Genomic DNA, 23,241 nt, shown 5'->3' on the forward strand with positions numbered 1-23,241 from the left:
CTGCAGTCACCATCTGCAGTGATTTTGGAGCCCCAAAAAATAAAGTCAGCCACTGGTTCCACTGTTTCCCCATCTATTTGCCATGAAGTGATGGGACCGGATGCCATGATCTTCATTTTCTGAATGTTGAGCTTTGAGCCAACTTTTTCACTCTCCTCTTTCACTTTCATCAAGAGGCTTTTTAGTTCCTCTTCACTTTCTGCCATAAGGGTGGTGTCATCTGCATATCTGAGGTTATTGATATTCCTCCCGGCAATCTTGATTCCAGCTTGTGCTTCTTCCAGCCTAGCGTTTCTCATGATGTACTCTGCATATAAGTTAAATAAGCAGAGTAACAATATACAGCCTTGACGAACTCCTTTTCCTATTTGGAACCATTCTGTTGTTCCATGTCCAGTTCTAACTGTTGCTTCCTGACCTGCATATAGGTTTCTCAAAAGGCAGGTCAGGTGCTCTGGTATTCCCATCTCTTTCAGAATTTTCCACAGTTTATTAATTATTAGTAAGGCTTAATTTGGGCTTCCCTGTGGTTCAGCAGTAAAGAATCTGCTTGGAATGCAGGAACCACAGGGGATGTGGGTTCGATCCCTGGGTCAGGAAGATCCTCTGGAGGGGGGCGTGGCAACCCACTGCAATATTCTTGCCTGGACAATCCCATGGACAGAGCATCCTGGTGAGTTAATAGGATTGCAGAGAGTTGGACACGATTAAAGCAACGTAGCCCTCTAGGCTCCTCTGTCCATGGAATTCTCCAGGCAAGACTACTGGAGTGGGTACCCATACCCTTCTCCAGAAGATCTTCCCTACTCAGGGATTGAACCTGGGTCTCCTACATTGCAGGCAGATCCTTTATCACCTGAACCACCCGGGAAGCCTTTTATAGGGTACATTGGGCCTCTGTTTCTTCTTGTACAGAAATGAAATCATACAAGATCTTAAGTATAGTAATTGAAACAAATTTCAGTAAATAAGTCCTTGAGTACAATTTTTACTCCAGTAAAATCAGTAAAATTAATGATAGCTTTATCAGCAAACTTGTCAATAAAAGGACATCTGAATTCCAAAATATTAGCCTTGGAATTTCCTGAGATTAGAGGAAAATAAAAGTAGCAAAGACAAACATGAAGGGGCAGAAATGGGATAATGTATTCCTCTCCATCCTCTTCCAGTGCCATTCTACCGCATGCACAGACACAATTCCAGCACATTCCCTTCTGTCTGTGTATACAGTTGTCTCTTCCTTGTCCCTCTTCCTCAACCTAACTTTGAGCTATCTCTGTTTACTTACTATAATTTGGGTTTGTGATGTGCTGTTTTTCTGGAAGATCTACTTTTGTAGATTTGTCCTATCTACCTTTCTTATATTTAATTTTTTTTCCTGTTACCTTTTGTCAATGGTGAGTTCATCCACTTCTCTACGCCAAAAACACATTTATTCCCAACATGATTGCAAAATCCACACCTTTCCTCTGTTCATGAAATCTCAGATTTGCATATTTTGAATGTCCCATGTAGGGTTGCAAAGAGTCGGAAATGACTGAAGAGACTTAGCACACACATGCATGATCCTGAGTAGAGTAACTGGGAGAAGTTGGAAACTGGGAGTGTCTGGGGTCCCCAGAAGGAGGTGGAGGGTAGACAATGTGAAGCAGATGATTTATTTTATTTTATTTAGAACAGGAATAAGACATGGAGGAACCAATTCCTTCTCCTCCAAATGGGAAATTCATCATCAATTTTTTTTATTTTGGCATACATCACTATAAAATTCTGTGTATATGTATAAGAAGGATTTTGCTTTTCAAGTGAACTGTTGATATATTAGTACTTATGTCACAGAATCTCAATTCTCCTAACTTGTTTAAAATGGATTATCCTTTCTCCTGTTCCTGTTACCTTAAACTTTTTATTGGTTTTTTATATGCTGTTTCCTCTCTTTGAATGGCTTCATTGCTTACTTACTATCAGGAAAATAAGTAGGCAATACTAAAGTATTTTCAAAAGGAATTCACCATTACCATGCTATTTTTCATTCACCATAGATAATAGACCAAATATGTAATTATTTAGAATCATTAAATAAAATCTAATATAAAATCTTTAGAATAAATTAAAAATTTCTTTCTACCACTGAGGAAAATATATTACACATTGAAACAAAAAGAAACTGATGACTTTCCTTCTGCATGGGAACAAAGAAGTCCTCTGTGGCTTCCTAGGTGGGGAATCATAAAGTGATGTATAAAATGTATTTTTAACAACAATAGTCAGGAGCCAGATGAACAAATCATTTCAGAACATCTTTTCAATCATCAGAAGAGGATCTCATTAGCATTGTGTCTACTACCAGCTCCAGAACAAAAACTGAATGTAGGAAGAAATCAACAGCAGGGAGTCCATTATCTTCTCTTACTTCAGTTCTGCTGTTGCTTGTCAAACCCAGAAAACATGTCTATTTTCTCAGTTCTTTCTGCAAAGATGATTTAAAGTGACAGTGAAATGGTGGCAAAATTCAGGTCAGTCAAGTTCAGCAGAGAAGACTTGCCAAGTTTGATCTGCCCCTTAATTGAAAAGAATGGATTGCACAGTTTTAAGTGACACGAAGTATTTTAAATGACATTTTCTTTCCTTCTTGAGGTTGTTTTCTTTATCATCTGTGCATGTGTGCTAAGTCACTTCAGTTGTATCTGACTCTCTGTGACCCCATGGACTGTAACCCACTAGGCTCCTCTGTCCATGGAATTCTTCAGGCAAGACTACTGGAGTGGGTTGCCATTCCCTTCTCCAGGGGATCTTCCCAACTCGGACTGAACCCACACCTCCTGCATTGGCAGGCGGGTTCTTTACTGCTAGTGCCACCTGGGAAGCCCGTCTTTATTATCTACCTGTGATCAACTTGTAAGCAGTCCCAATGCAATTTTGTAAGATGATCTTTTACAGGATATTTGTGTCAAAGATGTACGCTGAATGCTGAAAAACTATAGACTTACAGTGGCTTATTATAAAAATGTATACTTAGAAAATTAAATATTTATTATACACTGTGTATTAACTAAACTTTCCTGAAAGTCCAATTAGAACAGGAGAACATAGAAATAGAAGTAATTGTAGTCCTAAGATGCCCTGGTAATAATGCAGTGGGTTAATCAATTCTAAATTAGATACATATCCATATGTGTATATACGAAATGAATATATAACAAATACATAATTTATAACATATTGCATACATATATGTTAATGTAATTTACATAATTTACAAAAATGTAGAAAATCATTTCTGGTGATTGTCCTTCAATCAGTGGTCTATAGCAATAAGCTCCGATGCAGATAAACAATCTAAGATTTAAGTTGTCAAACATGTTCAGCAGAACATCGTGTGTTCATGTATTCTTATTTCGTTACCTTCCTTTGATAAGTGGATACTGGTGAGTACAGTGAGCCTGCCTAGCAATGTCCTATCATCCTGGTCCGGTTACGGATCCAGGAGATGGTGAAGTACAGGGAAGCCTGGCATGCTGCTGTCCACGGGATGGCAAATACTCGGACACGACTGAGTGACTGAACTGAATGGAGACTGAAAAAGTGTTTAGAGTTCCTGTACTTGTGGCTTTTAAAAATCTGTTTAATATGGGTGTGATCTACATGGAAGGAGGACAGGGATAGAAAACATTCTGTAAGAAACACTGTGATGCGGAAAACTAAGTTGGTTACAGCATTTTATCTCATGGGCCCATTCTTGGCTCAGCATCTGAAACTGTAGTTGTATTATTTTGGTAGCCGTATACAGATACATATGTGTTGGAACCTTGTTTACCCTCAAATAGGATTTAAAGTGATGAGACCATACTATAGCACAGGAAGCTCTACTTAATGCAACATGGAGATCTGAGTGGGAAGGAAATCCAAAAAGTAGAAGTTCTGTGTATGTGTTGGCTGATTCATTTTGCTATACTGTAGAAATTAACACAGCATTGTGAAGTAAGTATACTCCAATAAAAATTAATTCAAAAAGAAAAAAAAGTGATGGAAAAGATAGATGAGACTTAGTATCCATCTAATTTTTAGGGAAGATGGTTATCATATGCCTCAAAGTAGAATCTCCTTAAGGGTGATGATATAATAAGGCATACAACCTAAGTTGATTGAAGATCTCCCCTGTGCTTTAGTAGGGATAAAAAGAAAAGGAGTTTTCTTCATGATTTGTTTTTTTAATTGTGGAACATAATTTGTTGGTTTTCTTCATGGCTTTTTTAAATGGAACTGTGGAACTGTGGAACACAGTTTGAATCTTTGCCTTCCCATTTCCACATCAGATCAGATCAGATCAGTTGCTCAGTCGTGTCCGACTCTTTGCGACCCCATGAATCGCAGCACGCCAGGCCTCCCTGTCCATCACCAAACTCCCGGAGTTCCCTCAGACTCACGTCCATCGAGTCAGTGATGCCATCCAGCCATCTCATCCTCTGTCATCCCCTTCTCCTCTTGCCCCCAATCCCTCCCAGCATCAGAGTCTTTTCCAATGAGTCAACTCTTCACGTGAGGTGGCCAAAGAACTGGAGTTTCAGCTTTAGCATCATTCCTTCCAAAGAAATCTCAGGGCTGATCTCCTTCAGACTGGACTGGTTGGATCTCCTTGCAGTCCAAGGGACTCTCAAGAGTCTTCTCCAACACCACAGTTCAAAAGCATCATTTCCACATAGTACTTATAATAATAATAATAATGAGTTGTACCCTCAGTGCTCAGCATGTCTAACTCTTTGTGACTGGATGGACTGTAGCCCACCAGGCTCCTCTGTCCATGGAATTCTCCATGCAAGAATACTGGAGTGGGTTGTCATTTCCTCCTCCAGGAAGTCTTCCCAACCCAGGGATTGAATCTGTGCCTCCTGCATTCACAGGGGCTACCTGGGAAACTCCTCGCAAGTAGGATTACTGTGGGTAGGCCAGAGCTCTCATCAAAAACCAAGACAACCACGAACCAGCCCCCAAGAATTTCTGAATTTGTTCAAATGCTCAAAATAATTACTGATAATCATCAAATCACATTATTAGAGCATCAAAATCCTTGGAATTTTCTTCAAATTATAGTAGCTTCTATGTGCTTTAAAAACTGAGTTATGGAAAGTCTCCCCCTTTTAATGTTCATTTTTATTAAAAAAAAGATGTTATTGACTCACTGATGCTTTTAGCAGCTTTTCTCATCTTGATGATGAATTGGAGCTCTTTTATCTAGACTCTGATTTAATCACCCTTGAAATAATGGCACACATTTACAAAATGACTGGCAAAGGTTAAGAAATATCTGTAGATATACACCAAAACAAAGGAGTTGCAACCTTGGCAGTGTTTGGTTGTATGATGGAAAGATATTCAATATATGTTTATTGCTGATTGAGATTGGGATGGAAGTTAAGTAAATTATCTGAATTCTGTAAAATATTTGCACATTTAAATACTATTGATTCAATTAAAGATTTTTTTTTGTTGTTTGTGTGTGTGTGTGCTCAGCCATGTCTGACTCCAACTCTTTGCAACCCCAGGGACTGTAGCCAACTAGGCTTCTTTGTCCATGGAATTTTCCAGGCAAGGATATTGGAGTGGGTTGCTATTTTCTCCTCCAGGGGATCTTCCCGACCCAGGGATCAAACCCTCATTTCCTGCATCTCCTGCATTGCAGGTGGACTGTTTACTGCTGAGCCACCCAGGAAGCCCTACACATATTTTAAGATACCTCATATTATCATGCTCAGTCATTATAATTATCAATACACTTACACTTCAGAATAATTGAATTTCCCATTGTGCTTTATCAGTGATAGTATTTATCATTCAGTCTTTCAGAACTCATCTGTACTCAACTGTGAATGGAGACATTGGTATCTCAGAGGACTCAAATAGCATAAAACAAATTAGATATATGAGATTGCTTTATAAATCTGATGTTGTCATGAATTTTAGTAGATTTCAAGGAAGGTAGACAATGTTACTCTTCGATCAATGGAAAATTGCAGAAGGTCAACACATGTAACCCAAGATGGCTGATTGCGACAGTTGCTTAGACTGTGCATATTGTTTGCATATTGTAGTTGAGAATATGGGATGCAAAAAATGACTTATGTAATGCTCCATGATGGAGTCAAGAAAAGCCTCTGAACCTTTTCATTCCGAGTTTCAGTTAACCAAGGATATTTACAATATTTACACAAATTTTAAATATTAGTTTTTAAAGTTGCAACACGGTGACACAGAGTCTGCCAACCATCTTGAAGCACAGAATTTGGATAGAAATGTTTTATGGTAATTAGGTTGATGGTATGAAGTGAGACCATCCAGAGGGTGATCAGGCTTCCTGAATAACACAAAAGAGGCCTGATCAGTGGGTCCCAGATGATGGTTTTATTTTGCTTCTGGAAACATTACTTTTGATCCTGTAGTGCATTTTTCTTCTTAGAGTTCCTAATGAGCCATTATACTAAACAATGCAGCGTTACTCACACATTTCCATTTAGCCTCTGACTAGGGGACATGATTGCCTTCTGATCCACATCTGGAATATCAGCACACTTTTGTGTCCCTGTTATTTTCCATTATTTTTACAACTTAGGCCCTTAATTGCAAACTTCTTTTTTATTTTTTAATTAAAAATTTCCATTATAGTTTATTACAGGATACTGAATATAGTCTCCTGTGTGTAGTGGTTTTTTTTTTTTTTTAAACACAACCTTCTTGGTATAAGGAGCATTGAGCTTCAGATATTGCCTTTTGTATTGGTAAGACAGTTGAGGTTGTGATGGTGTAATAGGACAGAATTAGACACTGTATTCTCCTTCTATATTTCACTGTTTTTCTTGGCCTTGTTGCCTAGCATAAGCCCCAAATATTTACTTGCTCTATTACTTGACTAGTGATTAAGACATTACCTTTTTTCCCTTCACTGAGAAAAGGTAGACTTTAAGAAACCATGGGTAGAGGAGTTTCGTAGCAGCATGCTTTTAGGGAAAACATTATACAAGTTCCATATTTCTGTGTGTTAACCATAAAGTACATATGTCCATACTTATATAATTGCCAGTGCAATAAATGATGGCATAGCTTGTATATAATCTTAAAACTATGTTTAATTTTGCAATGTATTATGGACATTTATTCTGAATCCTGTCTTTCTTTAATAAACTTGCAATTAATTTATATCCCTGTTGTTAAAATGGACAGTGAGAGTTTATAGCTGAGAAATATTTTTGTTGGCAGAAGGGATAAGTAGTCATTTAAATTCCATAGATATTTATTCACTTATGCATGACTGAGTCTTCTCTGTAAATCAGTTATTGATATAAATGTTAATGTCCTATCAGGAGAACTATTAATAATAAACAAATGAACTATTTTTTTTTCCAGTTTCTACTTCAATTCCAAATATTAAGAGTTTAAGTGACACTAATTCTTATTTCTTTTAGGATGTGTCTTCTAGGTTATCAATAGGTATTTTCATTGCAAAGCTAAAATTAGTTTATGCTTCATGTACTTTTTTGCTAGATACATTCTGATTGTTTGGATTAGAGGGCATTCATGGTTATATACATATATAAACTATAACCTAAATGTAAGTGAAAACGTGAAGGGGCTCAGTCATGTCAGACTTTTTGTGACCCCATGGACTATTGCCTGCCAGGCTCCTCCAGCAAGGATTTTCCAGGTAAGAATACTGGAATGGGTTGCCATTTCCTTCTCCAGTGGATCTTCCCAACCCAGGGATCAAACCCCGGTCTCCTGCATTGCACGCAGACTCTTTACTGTCTGAGCCACCAGGGAATCCCTAAAAGATTAATCTTGTACTATCCTGCATGTTCGGAAAAAAACATCATTCTTCACAGAAAGGAGACAATGTCTTTGGTTAGATTAAATTATGCTTAATATAGATGGGCTTCCCAGGTGGCCCAATGGTGAAGAATTTGCCTGCTACCAGGAGACACAGGTTTGATCCCTGGGTCAGGAGAATCAGCCGGGGAAGGAAAGACAATCCACTCCCATCTTCTTGCCTGAAACAGCTCATGGCCAGAGGAGCCTGGTGGGCTGCAGTCCATGGGTTGCAAGGAGTCAGACACAATTTAGAGACTGAACAACAACAAATAACAGATGGCAATTGCTATTCCTCCGATTTCATTGATTATGCTGAGCTACTGGTCTTAGAGATCTTTCCATTCTATCTGTAGATTAATATGACTTAAAAAAAATGGAGAGCAGGTAGGTGTAATAAATTTGCTATCTAAAAATACTAAGGCTCCAAGGAGCTTTTTATAAAGCTCCGAGGGAAGGTACTTGGCCCCCTGTCTTCTGCAGAGTCATGCTTCTGGCCCATTCCAGCATCCTGTTCTGTTTATAGAGTTTGAGCTGTCTTGCTAATCACGGATTTGAATGTGGAAGCTGAGGACAAAGGAAGATATCTTTTAGAAGTTTGAGAGACAGCCCTGTCATTCCCTCGTTCCACTCTCTATTCCTGGGCTCGTTAAATGTATTTGAAATACTTGACCTTGTCAAGCGACTTGCACTTTGCGTGTCCAACATCCAGCACTGAGTGTTTGAATCCAGCGTTTGAATCCAGCACTGAACCATTGAATTTTAAGCTTCTCGATACGATGGGGTCGTCAGTCACCATCAGAGAGGGAATTTAGCCACTTCATATGACATGGGGCTTCTTTCGTTTAAAGACACGGACTTTAGAGACCTCTTAGCTGTGCTCTTCTTTGTCTATGTTCATCATTCAAAATGTTTCCACAGAAGATTTTCATACATCTGTGCATAAAATCAAGATTGTACTCCCAATCCAGAGAGCTACAATGCTGAATATATTTTAAACATTTTTTCACTGGGCTCACTTGGGACTGGAAAATATAGCCGGGGAAGGATGCCCTGCACAAACGCATATAGATAAGGGAAGTGTAGGGGCTGAAACCCAGGCTGCCCTTCAGCCTCCCAGCAGTGTGCCCTGTGGGGGAGGTCCCCTGTACCCCAAGGAGTTGCCTGCTCCTAATTCACACACCACACCTGAGCTGCTATTGAATGAATGAACTTTGGATCCATGAGAGAAACTTTGAAAGACTGAGGGCAAGAGGGAAAAGAGGGAAAGATTGAGGGCAAGAGGAGAAGGAGGCGACAGAGGATCAGATGGTTGGATGGCATCATTGACTCAGTGGACATGAGGTTGAACAAACTGTGGGAGATAGTGAAGGACAAGGAAGCCTGGGGTGCTGCAGTGCATGGGGTTGCAAAGCGTTGGACATGACTCAGTGACCGAACAGCAACAAATGAGAGAGGCTCAATTTACCTAGCAAAAACAGAAGTTGAAGAGTAACTACTATGCAGTGGAAATCTAGTAAATTTCGGAGGTTAAATAATTCCCTGGTGGGGAAATATAAGAAAATGGAGAGGAATAGGAAGCAGAGAGAAATTAAAAGTCAAATTGTTGTCACACACTGATGCCGTTCCTTCTCGTACCTTCTTTCTCTCCCTGTATGTCCTTACAGATGTCAGTCTTTCAAGGTTTCCCTGTTCTCTGTCATCCTCCTGCTAGATTAACATTTTTCCTATTAAGTCTGGAGCCATGAAAATAATTTCAAAGACTGTATAAGAGGCTGTCTGTTTTCTTCCCTCTCTGTCTCCTGCAGCTCTCTGTTTTCCAAACCCTCATCCTGGGCAGCCCCACAAGCTGTTTCCTCCTGCCAAAGCCTGAGCCCAGCTGGAGAAAACACATAATCACGCTGATTTCCTCCATTATAAGTTTATGAGCTTCATCCTCAGCTGGGCCCTTGATGCTGCTTAGCAATCCTTTTACTTACGTGTCTCATCAGCCCCCTATCCCATTTCCCATGGTGGCCCTTACAATCCTTTTATGACCATTATTGCAAGCTCCTGGTTCCACTTCACCCACGCTATTCTTGGTGGAAGGCTTGCCTCCTTCTTCCTGGAGAGAACAGATGGCCTCAGTCAGGCCTGTGAGCTCTCAATTTCCCCTTCCACCTCCTAACTCTGTCTGCAGTCTTCTCTCCCAATTAGTTCCTCCGTGAGGAACTCTGGAGGTGGGCGCCCACCAGTGTTCTTAATTTCATTCCTTGCCTCTGGGGTCTGCCAGTAGTTCCCTGTCTCGCTTCAACTCTCTCTTCTCCAGTAGCTTCTTCTGCCCAGACCCTTGAAGACCTCCCACTTAATTCTCGTGTAAAAAACGTTATTTAGAATGTGCCTGATTTCTGCCTCTTGACTCTCTTTTCTTTATCATCAAACTTCTGGATAAAATAGTCTACATTTAGGGCCTCACATACTGTTTAAATTCTCATGCCACAGACAGCCCCATTTCTAGTACCATCACCCCCTTGGATGGAGTAGGATGCTATAGAGAAGGCTACCATTGACCCCTAAATGGTTAATAAGCCACCACCTTTTTCAGCCCTCGTTTCTTTACTACTTTTTAATGTTTGGAAATAGTAAGTATTCATTTAATTCTTCTTGAATGTTGTCTTACTTTGATTGTCAAGCTGGGAATTTTCAAAATCTGCCCTTTGGAATCGGATGAACTGAGCAGCATGTGAAGTGCTGCATGGTGGTTAAGAAAGCAGATTCTGGAGTCAGACTGCCTGATTGGGATCTAGGCTCAGTCTTACCCATGTGTGACCTCAGTTACTTCATCTGAAGATGGGGATAGTAGAAATATGCATGTGTAGGGTTGTTGTTAAAACAAATTAAATTAGTTAACATAGTGTTTGACTTTAGTAAGTAGCCAATACATGTTGGTTTTCATTAGTGTTGGCTGGTCTGGGTCATGGCCAGTTGCTAAGGGACTGGCTGGATGGAGAACTGTATTTGATAGCGTAATGCTCAGAAAGATGGAGAAGGCAATGGCAACCCACTCCAGTACTCTTGCCTGGAAAATCCCACGGACAGAGGAGCCTGGTAGGCTGCAGTCCATGGGGTCTCGAAGAGTCGGACACGACTGAGCAACTTCACTTTCACTTTTCACTTTCACGCATTGGAGAAGGAAATGGCAACCCACTCCAGTGTTCTTGCCTGGAGAATCCCAGGGACAGGGGAGCCTGGTGGGCTGCCATCTATGGGGTCGCACAGAGTCCTACGCAACTTAGCAGCAGCAGCAGCAGAAAGATAGTAAAAGAAAAATCAATCCAAATTTCCCGAAGGCAGATTGAAATCAGGAGCCAGAGCAAAATGAGCAAAAAGGCAGGTACTAATTCTAAATCCTATGGAGAGGGAGATTCTAAAGGGGGAATGGAATCAAAGGCCAAAAACCGGTATGAAGGTGGGTCAAAATGGGAGAAATTTGGGAACAATGGAATGACTCTAGGACAAGTGTCATGAATATTATGGGCTGGTGGGTGAGTGGTTGTGATGTTAAACTGGCTTGAAGCCAACTGTTTCCTGGTCCCTTCCTGCTTCCCTAACGAAGAATTATCTATCTCTTTTATGAGTAATTTTTCTCTACTTTTCAAATATTTGTAAGCTTTAAATGTTCGTCCAACCTTGGCTTTTCATTTCCTTTCACAGTTCAGTCCCTAATGTTTTCCACTATTGTTCTGACTACACCTTGTTTCTTTTTTAATTGATATAATGTATATTTAATCATCTACTTCAAATATACATTTTTATTGAGGTATAATTGCCATTAGTTTCAAGTATATAGCGTAGTGATTCTATATTTGTGTATATTTAGCAATGATCATCACAATAAGTCTAGTTAATATCTGTCACCATTCATTGTTACAAAAATTTTTTTCTTGTGATGAGAACTTATGAGATCTACTCTCTTAGCAACTTGTCCCTTGGACTGCAAGGAGATCCAACCAGTCCATTCTAAAGGAGATCAGTCCTGGGTGTTCTTTGGAAAGATGATGCTAAAGCTGAAACTCCAATACTTTAGCTACCTCATGCGAAGAGTTGACTCATTGGAAAAGACTCTGATGCTGGGAGGGATTGGGGGCAGGAGGAGAAGGGGACGGCAGAGGATGAGATGGCTGGATGGCATCACCGACTCGATAGACATGAGTTTGAGTGAACTCTGGGAGTTGGTGATGGACAGGGAGGCCTGGCGTGCTGCGATTCATGGGGTTGCAAAGAGTTGGACACCACTGAGCGACTGAACTGAACTGAATTATTAACTGTAGTTAAAAGGGTGAGTCATCTATTTGGTGATCAGAGGAGCCAGGCTGATGAAGGCTCTGTCATATTCATCTTGTGGCATCTAAGATCTCCAGACAATAGCGGGGGATAAAGCATGGAGTTACTCTTATTGCACAGGCCCAGAAGGGGTGTGCTTTCCTCTGTTTACAGTCCAGTGACCAGAGCTCAGTTACAAGGCTGTTTAGGAGGCTGAAAATATCATCTAGCCATGTGCCCAAGAAGAGGAGGGGGACTAGGATTTGGAGTCTTTGCCCTATTTTATTTATTTTTATTATTATTTCTAAAAAATATAAATATAGCTTAAACAATAAGGTATATTATTGCTGGGTATATCATTTCCCAGATTGATTAATTCAGAGGCCCAACAAATGTCATCAAGCACCCAGCCTAGGTGCTTTCTGCCTTTTCCCTTTACCATCCACAGCATGTAGGTTTTCAGTCTCAGAGTTGTCCCTCATGGTCACAAGATGGCTGCCATAGCTCCATAAATTGTATCTGCAGATTATTTCATCTAAAGACAAAAAAAGGAACATTTCTCACCGTGCCCCCTGCCTCCCACCCTAAATGTCTACCACCCACCTGAATCCAATGTCAGTGCCTCTCTGATATGCTTCCACACCACTCCATGCTTCTTTTATCAAATCATCATCATGCCGTATTTATGTTGTTTCTTTGTAGTGTTTCATTTCCCACTTGACTATAGAAGCTCTTACAGGCAAAGACTGTCAAACTTGATCCCAATTGTATTTCTAAGGCCTAGCACAGTCCTGGCTTAGAGTAGACACTTAAAAAGTATTTATTGCTGTTTTCTCTTCTTCATCTCCTGTTCACCCCCCAGCTCACTGGAATCCACTGCTGTGCACACTGCTCTGTGGGAACTGCTTTTACTAAGTTCCCAGTAACCAAATGACAAAGACGGCAAGTTCTCGTGGGTCTCTTCCTCTTTGGTTTAGCACTCGCGACTTCATTTTGGCACTCTCTTATTAAAGGTTTATCTTTGAGTTTTTCAGCTGTACCTTCTCAATTCTTATGTGGATTCCTTTCCCCTAAAATTTGCTTGCAAAGGAGCAATCTTGAGTGTTCAATGCTTGCTTTACACAGATCAAGGGAAGAGTATATTTTTAAAAACAGGAAAATCTGTGCACCCCATCTGATGGGAAATGCTGGATGCTGGAGATTGAGTGTGTGGCGAGGAAGGTGGGTAGCAGAGAGACAAGTCTAGGGAAGTAAGAGAAGATAGAGACAGATGTAGAAACAGAAATAGTGAGAGAGAAACCAGCGACAGATGCACACAAGGAAGAGTGAAGATGGAGAGATGTGGGGGCACAAAGAGGAGGCTGAGAGACGCCCAGAGAACAGAGAGAGGCAGAGAGCCCGAAGATACCCGCAAGTGCAAACGTATCTGTTAGAGAACAGTTTCTGAGGAAACAAGACGATGCTTACGGGATTAGCTTTAAACAGATAATAATTCTTCATGAAAGAGCAAAATTGAGAAAAACGCTTTTTTCTTTCGTTTAAGAGAAGCGTCTTCGATATATTGTGTAACATTTCTTCACTAACGTTGCTTTACTCTCAAATAGAGGTAGAGATCTGAATGGACAAAGAAGTCTTTTGACCATGCAGCTACATATGAAAAGGCAATTGAAAGAAAAAGTGGGACAAAAGAGAATAGCGTTAGTCACAGAGCAGTGCTTATAAAATTGCCACTGACTCAATGGACATGAATCTGAGCAAACTCCAGGGGAGATAGTGAAGGGCAGGGAAGCCTAGCGTCCTGCAGTCCATGGAGTCGCAAAGAGTAGGACACAACTTAGCGACCGAACAACTGTTTCTTTGCTCTTTGAGGAGGATGAAGCTTATTAGTTGAAATGCTTTATGATTAATAGCTTTTCTTTTGGTAAATAGGATGATAATAGGCAGGGAATGGAAACAGACTCTGCTACCATGTCCATAGCAGATGACTTGTCTAACGATGTTCATAGATCTCTGCTTCTTTTACAGCTCATTCCAAGTTTTTAATATCTATATTAATTTATTTTGTCCTGAAAGCAAACAAGAAATTTCTAGATCTGATGCAGAATATTGTTACTTATAGCAACAACTGAATCGGTTACCAATGTCCCCTTTCAGGGTTAAGCTATAAAAGTCAAATATTATCCTGTATAAGCAGATGGGTTTTTGAAAACAAGAAGAAATTATGAATCTTAGAGTTTGTATAGGAAATGCAACACAGCTGCAACCTCCTCCTTCTAAGACAGAGTGTGGGAAGTGGGGAGGGCAGGAGAAAGAGAGTGAGAGATCTAATGTCTGAAATATGAAGAATCTTCTCCAGGAAGAGAAAGGAAAGGTCTCTATTTAACAGTCCTTTGGAATGTAAAAGGATGGTTCTGATTTTCACTTGCTTTGAAATAAAAACACATTTTTCTTGGGAAGTCTCTATTTGCTTTTTAATTTTCAAGGTCTGTGGTTGAAAAAATTATTCCTTCCAAGTTCACATATTTATTTAGCCTCATAATTTGAGTTCCTTTGATCACCCACCTGAAGTTCCCTTCTGTTTGAATGACAGTTTTTAGATAAAAAGTAAACACCAAAGGAATCTGGGTTTAAAATCTGCCTGAACTGGCACAACATCATCCCCATATATATTAGCTGAGTGACTGCATGTAGATTACTTACAATCTCTGATCCTTGCTTTCAGTGTCAGTAGAGGAGCATAAAAAGGGCCCAGCACAATCTTTGGGTGCATAGTAGATAGTTAATTCCTGAAATTCCATCCTTAACTATGGCAAAAAATTATGAGAAGGAAAATGAACTTCCTCTAAAAACTAAAGAAACTAGCCATATTTTTCTTTTTTCTCTCCCAGGAAAAGAAAAATCCTACAGCTGAATTTGAGAAAACAATGATATTCAATGAAGTAACTAACAATAGCAAATATGTCATTTATTATATTAATTGATTTTTTTGGTTGGAATCTTTAACATTTTTGATAACTGAAACAGATGGAGAAACAACACTTCCAGCAGTATATTTCAGACTTGACCTACCCTTTGGCTTCAAAAGGGCAGGATTGGTAAGAGAGTCTTTGGAAGCAACTGATCTGCCAAATCCGGGCAGTTTATATTTATATTTGGGTCTGCCTATTGATGCTTCAAAATATTGACCTAATTAGGAGTCCTAAAACAAAAGATAATCTAGCTATATTATTTGGGTCATCAGAAGGATGAAGTTTGTGTTATTTTCTTGATAGCTTGCTTGCAACCCTTTCATAATTGAGTTTTGTTTTTTCCCATGGGACAATTAAATCCCAGCTGGCTAGCTTCCCTTTGTCCTTGTTCTGTGTCAGAAACTGCAACTGATTAAGAATGGAGTGAAAACTTGTTGATGAGCAAGAAGATCTGGATGACTAAATTCACTGCTACAGCTTTCTTTCTGATTTGAGGTCTGTCTTGGTCATCTCAGGCTGCTATTACAAAATACCGTAAACTGGCTGGCTTACAAACACCAGGCATTTATTTTCCACAGTTCTGGAGGCTGGAAGTCCAAAGTCAGGTTGTCTGCATTGGAGAGGGTTCAGTGTCTTATGAGACCCTGTTTCCTAGTTCACAGATGGCTCTCTTCTCAGTGTTATCACCTGATGAAAGAGGAAGCAAGGTCCCTCCGGACTCTTGGAAGGGCGCTAATCCCATTTATGAGGTCATCCCTCATGGTTTCATTGAATTGTCCTTACCTCCCCAAAATCTCACTTCTTAACATGATCACAATTAGGGGGTAGGGTTTCAATGCATGGACTTGGGTGATACCAAACATTCAGTCATAGCAAGTCCGTGGTGGATACACACTGATGTAACCCCCAATGAGTCAAACCCTTGTATAACCTTCTCCTCTTGGGAGCAGATGGAACCTGTGTCTTACGTCCAGTCACTTAAGTATGACAATGGTGATAGATAGGATCATCGCTTCCTTGATTAGATTGTAAGACACTCTTAGGAGACTGAGATGTTTTCCTGCTGGCTTCGAAGGAGTGAGCCATTATGTAGTAAGTGGGTAATAAGCCTCTGACTTGGAGGTGGCATCTAGAAGCTGATAGGAGCCTCTGGCTGACAGCTAGCAAGAAACTAAGGACCTCTGTCTTACAGCCACAGAAGAGTGATTTCTTCCAAAAACTATGTGAGCTCAGAAGAGAACCTTGAGATCTAGAAAGTTCCTTCAGCTGTCCGACACCTTGATTTCAGCTTTGTGAGATCCTGAGCAAAGGATCCAGCTAGGCTATGCATGCCTGGAATCCTGACCCATGAAACCCCTGAGATGATAAATTTTGGTTATTTTAAACCATTAAGTTTGGGGTAATTATTATGCAGCATGGAAAACTAATTCAAAGTCATCTCATTTGCCCTCAGAGGATTATTCAGTTAATCCTCATAAGTGGATGAGATTCTTGGAAGGCTTAGAAGTGTGTCAAACATACCTACATTCCCGCGTGTGGAGGATTTTACACAAATTTACATCTAATGGCTACTGAGTCATTCATTTTCTAGTGCTGGAAGTAGGTTTTACACTATTAAACTTTGCTGCAATCAGGAATTCTACAGCTATTTTACTTAAATATGCATTTTACAGGTTAATGTGGAGGAAAGTGAAAGTGTTAGTCACTCAGTCGTGTCCAGCCCCATGGACTGTAGCCTGCCAGACTTCTCTGTCCATGGATTTCTCCAGGCAAGAATACTGGAGTGGGTTGCGATTTCCTTCTCCAGGGGATCTTCCTGACCTAGAGATAAACCTGTGACTCCTGTATTACAGCCGGACTCTTTACAGTCTGAACTACCAGGAGTCACTACTTACAAAGAGCATGTTTAAAGAGAAATAAGCCTTGTCTGACAGAGTTTTCCAAAGAATACTGAGTCCCTGGTTTTGACCTTCCTCTAACTACTAGGCATTCTTCTCAGTGAAGATATGAGATGCAACAGAATTGTTAGTTTGTTATGGGGTGGTCTGATGGTTGTATATAACTAAATGAGAATGACCAAGTCCACACTGTGAAAAAAATAAAAAAAGATAAGTACCTTAGTATGTAATTAATATAACATCAATTGAATGGTTATAGATTTTAATATTCAGCATACATAGATTTCAGCCTAGCTGCTGCCACTTCTTAGCAATATGACCTGAAGCTCCAGAGCTTCTTTCCTTTTTTGCAAAATGAGATAGTAATACCTACATCACAGGATTATGTGAGGGTATGTAAAGATTAAAATGTATAATATAAGTAAAATGCAACATGCAGTATGTGACACAGATGCTCAACAAATTCTGGTTCCGTCCCTTCCTAGGCCCAAACTGACACACACACACACATACACACATGCACACACAAACTCACAAACATGTGCATACCCACACCACAGATACATAAAATAACTCTTTGATCTGGATTGAAGATTATTTTCTTTTTTTTATGTTACTTTATTTTTTTTATTATTATTTTTTTTACTTTACAATATTGTATTGGTTTTGCCATACATCAACATGCATCCGCCATGGGTGTACATGTGTTCTATTCTGGCCCGATCTTGATACTTCTTTTTGTCTTACTAAATGTGAATTGTGCTTATCTGTTTTTATTACATTAATATTATAGCAAAAGATGCTTTTCTTTAGCATTGCCTTATTAGATTGTTCAAAGTAGATTTTAAAAAGTCTAATCTATATCAGTAAATTCTATAGACCTTTGTTTTGTTTATATTGAACACAGGATTCTCCCTGCCCCTTACTCCCAATGAAGAGATGGACCTTATGACAGTTTCCTCACATTTAGGGATCGATTATCTTGTGTCACAACACCTGTGGTGTGTGCTGTACCTCTTAGCATCTTGTTCAGTGGTCAAGTATCTCATGTTCACTGTGGACTTAACTTCTTGTAAGATACTAGCAAGGCTTCCTAGGTGGCACTAGTGGTAAAGAATCCGCCTGTCAATGCAGGAGACACAAGAGACACAGGTTCAATCCCTCGGTCATCCCCTGGAGTAGGAGGTAACCCACTGCAGTATTCTTGCCTGGAAAATTTCATGGACAGAGAAGCCTGGTGGTCTACAGTCCCTGGGGTTGCAAGGAGTTGGGTACTAGCATCATTTTTTTGTAAACGGTATCTTTTTTATAAATGGTTTCATAGTTCCTTAACTCAGTCTTGGTCATTAACCATTCTGAGCTTGACTTGTACGTTTTAGTACAGCTGAATCTTTAGAACATAAGACAGAGTCTTGTAGAACTGATGTTGCAAATAAACCATGTATCTTTGGGTAAGTCGGTTGTCTTCCTTAGGCCTTGGTTTCCTCTTTATAAACAAAATGGATTCAGTGATTAGAAGTCTTGCTAGCTAAAAATTAAGTCTTGCTATGTAGCCCATTTGCTATTTATGGAAATGTACAATATGCTTTTTCTTTCCTTTTGAAAACTGCTGCTGACAAGCGCAGTGCTTTTAGCACTTAGCAAAGTATTTGTTGTGCATCTGTTAGGAACCTTGGCTTGGGAGCATGGGAAGTAATTGCCAATTCTCAAGCCTCTGCCGCCAATAGTCTGTGTCTATGTATGTATACGTGAGTGTGTATCTGTCTGCACACACTCATGCCCACATGTGTGTGTACATTGCAGCCAGTAGGAATCTGAATGTGTACATAAATTTCCTATCCTTTAAATGATGAGTAGAATATATAGTTCTTATTGCCAAGGGTAAAATTTCTTTCATTTTCATGGCTTCTTATTCTTTGGAAAATCTGAAACACCTGGATGTTATCATCAGCTTGCAGATCAAATACAAGTAATAGACCAAAAAAGTGTGTGTGTTTGTATGTGTAGGTGTGTGTGTGATGGCAGTGGGATAGAGGGGATGGGGTAGAGACTGATGTTGTTTTGCGACATTTGATTACTAATTGCTATTAAGAGATTTGGACTGTGAAGAAAGCTGAGCGCTGAAGCATTGTGCTTTTGAACTGTGGTGTTGGAGAAGACTCTTGAGAGTCCCTTGGACTGCAAGGAGATCCAACCAGTCCATTCTAAAGGATGCTGATCGCCCTGGGTGTTCTTTGGAAGGACTAATGCTAAAGCTGAAACTTTGGCCACCTCATGCGAAGAGTTGACTCATTGGAAAAGACTCTGATGCTGGGAGGGATTGTGGGCAAGAGGAGAAGGGGACGACAGAGGATGAGATGGCTGGATGGTAACACCGACTCGATGGACGTGAGTCTGGGTGAACTCTGGGAGTTGGTGATGGACAGGGAGGCCTGGCGTGCTGCGATGCATGGGGTCGCAAAGAGTCGAACACGACTGAGCGACTGAACTGAACTGAAGGGGCATCCCTGGTGGCTCAGACAGTAAAGAATCCACCTGCAATGCAGGAGACAAGGGTGCGATCCTTGGGTTGGGAAGATCCTCTGGAGAAGGGAAAGGCTGCCCACTCCAGTATTCTTTCCTGGAGATTTCCACGGACTGTATAGTCTATGTGATCACAAAGGGTCGGACATGACTGAATGACTTTCACTTTCTTTCTCTCTCACACATAGGAAGGGTATGGTTGTTGAATCTAGAGCTAGAGACACTTAATTTGGCGAGAGGTTGACTTTTCAGGGAGATGGAAAATATCTTCAAATATTTGAAGATATCTGTGTCAATAGGGATTAATAGGAAATGAATTTGGTTTTAAGAAAGAACTTTATCAGAGTCAGAACCATTCATCAATGGGCTGTCTTCTTTGTGAAGATGTAAGCAATTGGTTACTGATAGTTTTTAAGCAAAAGCTGGGAGGATGAATCTCTCTCTTTTTATCGAAGTATAATTGATTTACAATATGTTAGTTTCAAGTGTGCAATATAGTGATTCAGTATTTTATAGATTATACTTCATTTAAAGTTATTATAAAATAATGGCTATTTTTTCTGTGCTATGTATCATATCCTTATAACTTATTTATTTTATACATAGAAGTTTGTGTCTCTTAATCCCATATCCCTATCTCACTCTGCCTCTGTCCCCTCTCCCTACTGGTAATCACTGGTTTGTTCTCCCTATCTGTGAGTCTGCTTCTTTTTTGTTATATTCACTACTTTATTGTATTTTTTAGATTCCATATATAAGTAATATCATACAATATTTATCTTTATCTGACATTTCACTAAGCATAATACTCTGTAGGTCCATTCACATTATTGCAAATGGTAGAATTTTATTTTTTATGGCTAAGTAATATTCATATATATATGAATATTATATATATGAATATTGAATATTTATATATATGAATATATACATATATCCCATCTTATTTATGCATTCGTTTGTTGATGGGCATTTGGGTTGCTTCCATATCCTGACTATTGTAAATAATGCTGTTATGAATGTTAGAATGCATATTTCTTTTCACGTTAGTGTTTTCATTTTTTTTTCAGATATATACCCAGCAATGGAGTTGTTGGATCATATGGTAGTTCTGTTTTTAGCTTTTTTGAAAAACCTCCATTCTGTTTTTCATAGTGAGTGAACCAATTTACAATTCCACCTCTCTTGGTCTGTGTGTGGGTTGGAAAATAATTTCCAGACATGAGACATAATGAGAGCAGAGGAGAGTTTATTAGAATGAGAGACGCTGTTAGAACAGTGGACAGGCTCAAGAGAGAGCTGACTGTTAGAACAGTGGGCTGGCTGAAGGGAGAGCTGACCCTTTCATGGGTCAGTAGCCAATTTTTATAATCTTGAGACTAAGAAAATTCCTGCTGGAAGAGTGGCATTAGGTGATTGGTTAGGGTGGGTGTTTTTACCTAACATGGGCTTATGGATCTGGCCAGTTTAGATCAGGGGTGCTCATAGCAATGGTTGCTATGGTGCTCGGTCAGTTCCATAGATGACATTGGTGCAGGGCCCTGCACCTGTGTCCTTGGTATAGGGCTCCACACCACCAATGATGTACTACGGTTCTTTTTTCTCCCTATCCTCACCAACACTTGTTATTTCCTTTTTTATAATAGCCATTCTGACAGGTGTGAGGTGATATTCATTTTGACTTTGACTTGCATTCTCTGATGATTAATGATTTTGAGCATTTTTTTCTTGTGCCTGTTGGTCACCTGTATATCTTCTTTGGAAAAATGTCTATTCAGTTCTTCTGCTCTCATATTTAGTTGGGTTGATTTTTTTCTTTCATATTGCATTGTATGAGATATTTGTATATTTTGGATATTAACATCTTGTAGATCATATTATTTACAAGTATTTTATCCCATTCAGTAGGTTGTCTTTTTGTTCTGGATTTGTTTATTTTTGCCTTTATTTCCTTTGCCTTAGGAGATAGATTTTTTTTTAAATTTCTACAGTTTATGTCAGAATGTTCTATTATGTTCTCTTCTAGGTTTAATGGTTAATTTTTTCTGGTTTTCAGCTTGCAGTTGGTCCTTAATCCGTTTTGAGCGTATTTTTGTATGTGGTGTGAGGAAATGTCCTAATCTCACTTTTCACTTGTACCGAGAGCTGTGCACCTTTCCCAGCACCAGTTATTGAAGAGATTCTCTTTTCTCCATTGTATATTCTTGTCTCTTCTATTGTAGACTAATTGACTGTAAGAGCATGGTTTTATTTCTGGGCTCCCTATTCTGTTTTTGATCTATAATTCTACTTTTGCGCCAATACCATGCTATTTGGAAGAGAAAATGGCAACCCACTCCAGTATTCTTGCCTGGAAAATTCCATGGAGGGGAGCCTGGCCGTCTATAGTCCATAAGGTTTCAAAGAGTTGGACACGGACATGACTGAGCACACATTCACACACCATGCTATTTGGATGACTATCTCTTAAGAATATTGTATTCTACATAAAATTTCTTCTTTTGGTGGACTCTTGGATTAAGTGGGTTAGTTTTCTTCCCATTCTAAGTTTGTGTAGACTTTTTGTTACCTTAGAGACATAAATTGTAAGCTATCAGTGTTTTTAAGTAGAGAATCTGCTTCTAGAAGGTGGTCAAGGTAGTGCTATGTTTAGCTTTGGAGCAGGGTATCTCCTCACTTCATGCACCGCATTGCTGGTAATGGCTGAATATTGAATTGAGTCTCAGTGAAGATGTCTTGACTCTACATCCAAAGTCTGAACCTAAAATTCCATCCAGAATGTTAGATTCATATGTTTAACACCCACAGTAAGAATTACGTATTCAGATTTTCTCAAATACAAAACTGTAGACACATGTTTCAGTTTTTTCCAGCTGGTGTAACAAAATGCTATAAACTGTGTGGCTTACACACACAGAAATTTATTTCTCGCAGTTTTGGGGAGTTCAACTTGCCTGATGGCTCAGTGGTGAGGAATCTGCCTGCAAGACAGGGTAGGGGAGATCCCCTGGAGAAGGAAAAGGCAACCCACTCCAGCACTGTTGACTGAAAAATCTGATCAACAGAGGATCCTGGGGGGTCTACTGTCCATCAGGTTGGAAAGAGCATATGTGACTGAGCATGCATGCAAACTCATGGAAATTTCAAAATTAAGATGCCAGAGGATTTTGTGTCTGGTGGAGGTTTGTCTTCTGGTTCATAGTTGGTGTCTTTTAGCGACAACCTTACATGACAGATGGCAGAGGGAATCTCTCTGAGGCCTCTTTTATAAAAGCATTAATCCAGTGTATGAGGGCTCTGCTTTCAGGACACAATTACCCCCCAATGGCCCCACCTCCAATCAGCATCACAGTAGGCATTAGGGCCTCAACATATGAATTTGGGGGAAAGTGAAAGTGAAGTGTTAGTTGCTCAGTTGTGTCCTACTCTTTGCGACGCCATGGACGGTAGCCCACCGTCTGCATTGGCAGGTGGATTCTTTACTGCTGAGCCGCCAGGGAAGCCTGATACATTTGACACAGCACCCTATTCCCAATTTTACAAGGATCTACAATCTATTATCTGTCCTCATTTCTCTGTCCCTGATAACCTTCATGCGCTCATTTTCCTCCTTCCATAGCTTAGATATTGTGGCTGATATTATAATCTATCCCATACATAAACTCTCAACTATCTCCTTCTCTCTTCCTTCC

The 23,241-nt window shown here is 39.8% G+C and overlaps 1 protein-coding gene across 50 annotated transcripts in view; it reads left to right on the forward strand.

Moving 5' to 3' along the window:
- Window positions 1–23,241, forward strand: part of MAPK10 (mitogen-activated protein kinase 10) — a 373,060-nt gene that overhangs the window by 215,978 nt on the left and 133,841 nt on the right. Inside the window, exon 1 of one of the 50 annotated variants that reach the window (XM_086404953.1) lies at window positions 10,347–10,478. The exons of the other annotated variants lie outside the window; for them this stretch is intronic. Within the exon in view, the coding sequence (XP_086261079.1) occupies window positions 10,414–10,478 (65 nt within the window). The 5' untranslated portion in view covers window positions 10,347–10,413. Of the gene's footprint in view, window positions 1–10,346; window positions 10,479–23,241 lie in introns of those variants that run through there. 50 annotated transcript variants of the gene reach the window in all.

Source organism: Bos grunniens, chromosome 6, assembly GCF_055505025.1.
Source record: "Bos grunniens cultivar Pamir isolate PY7600 chromosome 6, Bosgru_T2T1.0, whole genome shotgun sequence".
Classification (NCBI taxonomy): domain Eukaryota; kingdom Metazoa; phylum Chordata; class Mammalia; order Artiodactyla; family Bovidae; genus Bos; species Bos grunniens.